The 1,232-nt window shown below is 35.1% G+C and overlaps 1 protein-coding gene across 2 annotated transcripts in view; it reads right to left on the reverse strand.

Annotated features, from left to right (window-relative positions):
- The window catches only part of LOC109582303 (uncharacterized), an 11,222-nt gene that overhangs the window by 8,343 nt on the left and 1,647 nt on the right, over positions 1-1,232 (reverse strand). The window contains exon 3 of one of the 2 annotated variants that reach the window (XM_019996979.1): positions 1,018-1,061. In XM_019996979.1, coding sequence (XP_019852538.1) covers positions 1,018-1,061 — 44 coding nt within the window. Of the gene's footprint in view, positions 1-874; positions 1,062-1,232 lie in introns of both variants that reach the window. The other variant, XM_019996980.1, reaches the window with a different exon arrangement.

Genomic DNA, 1,232 nt, shown 5'->3' on the forward strand with positions numbered 1-1,232 from the left:
AGTAATAATATTAGGTTCATATGCCATATTATTTATAATAGATTCATACACTGGGTCATTTATGGCAATGATGCTAGAATCACCATTCTTAATGATATCATTATTTTCTTTAGGAAATGAGCTGTTGTTATCTGTGTTGCCATCTTTAGTAGTGTTAGGAATGGGGGAAAGGATTGCAGATGATCTAATATTAGCTGGTGATTTCCTCTTCAAACAAATGCACGTCACTATTATTAATGATATTACGATAAACACAGTGCATACTATGACCGCTATCACTCCAATAATTAAAGCTAACACTGTTGATTGAGATGTAGGAGAGAGTGGTGTAGCTATGGAAAAATGAAAGATGCATAATTATTATAGATTATGCTGGCCTACCTGTTGTTGTAACAAAAACAGTTACATTAGATTCATAACTAGTTGTTACCGATGATTCACCAGTAGTTGTTACTGATGATTTACTGATAGGTGTTACTGATATTACAGGTGTAGCGCTAGCTTTGGAAGAGGCTAAAATGGCTATAATATATGATCAATAATATTTAATATTCAGTGGCGTCAATAATTTACCAGTAGATATAGAAGTGGTTCCAAGAACAGGCTGCATGCTGTTTATGGTTGTAGATCTAATAATACTGTTGCTAATTGAATTAGTGGAAACCCCTATGGAGGAATTAACAGTAATACTGTTGCTAATTGAATTAGTGGAAACCCCTATGGAGGAATTAACAGTAATACTGTTGCTAATTGAATTAGTGGAAACCCCTATGGAGGAATTAAAAGTACATGAACTCTTGGAGGAATGTGCAAAAAAATTACACCAGGAGCACATCATGCTCTCCTAATCACACATTAGCACATATCTACTTACTGATTTCTGCTGCAACCAGTGGAAAATTATTAGCATTTAAGTCCAGTGATTCTTCTGCTATAACTGATAGTGCATTATCAGAATATACAAACACATTAGTTGGTCCGCTCTGTCTTTGTTCGTAAAACACAAATGGACTTAAACTTGTGTCAGGAATATATGCACCAAATACGTCTCCTTTTCTGAACTGCAGTGGAGTCTGAGGAGTATACTGGTAAAGATTAGTACCAATCATTGTAATGTTATTCAAGGACATTGAGCTAGATGAAACTTTACTGTAAATATTTGACCCATGCCCTTGTTTATGCCATATCTGGATTCCACCAAAACATCCTGATTGTTTTTCTGATCCACAGCT

The sequence above is a fragment of the Amphimedon queenslandica genome, unplaced genomic scaffold (genome assembly GCF_000090795.2).
Source record: "Amphimedon queenslandica unplaced genomic scaffold, v1.1 AMPQUscaffold_13391, whole genome shotgun sequence".
Taxonomy (NCBI): domain Eukaryota; kingdom Metazoa; phylum Porifera; class Demospongiae; order Haplosclerida; family Niphatidae; genus Amphimedon; species Amphimedon queenslandica.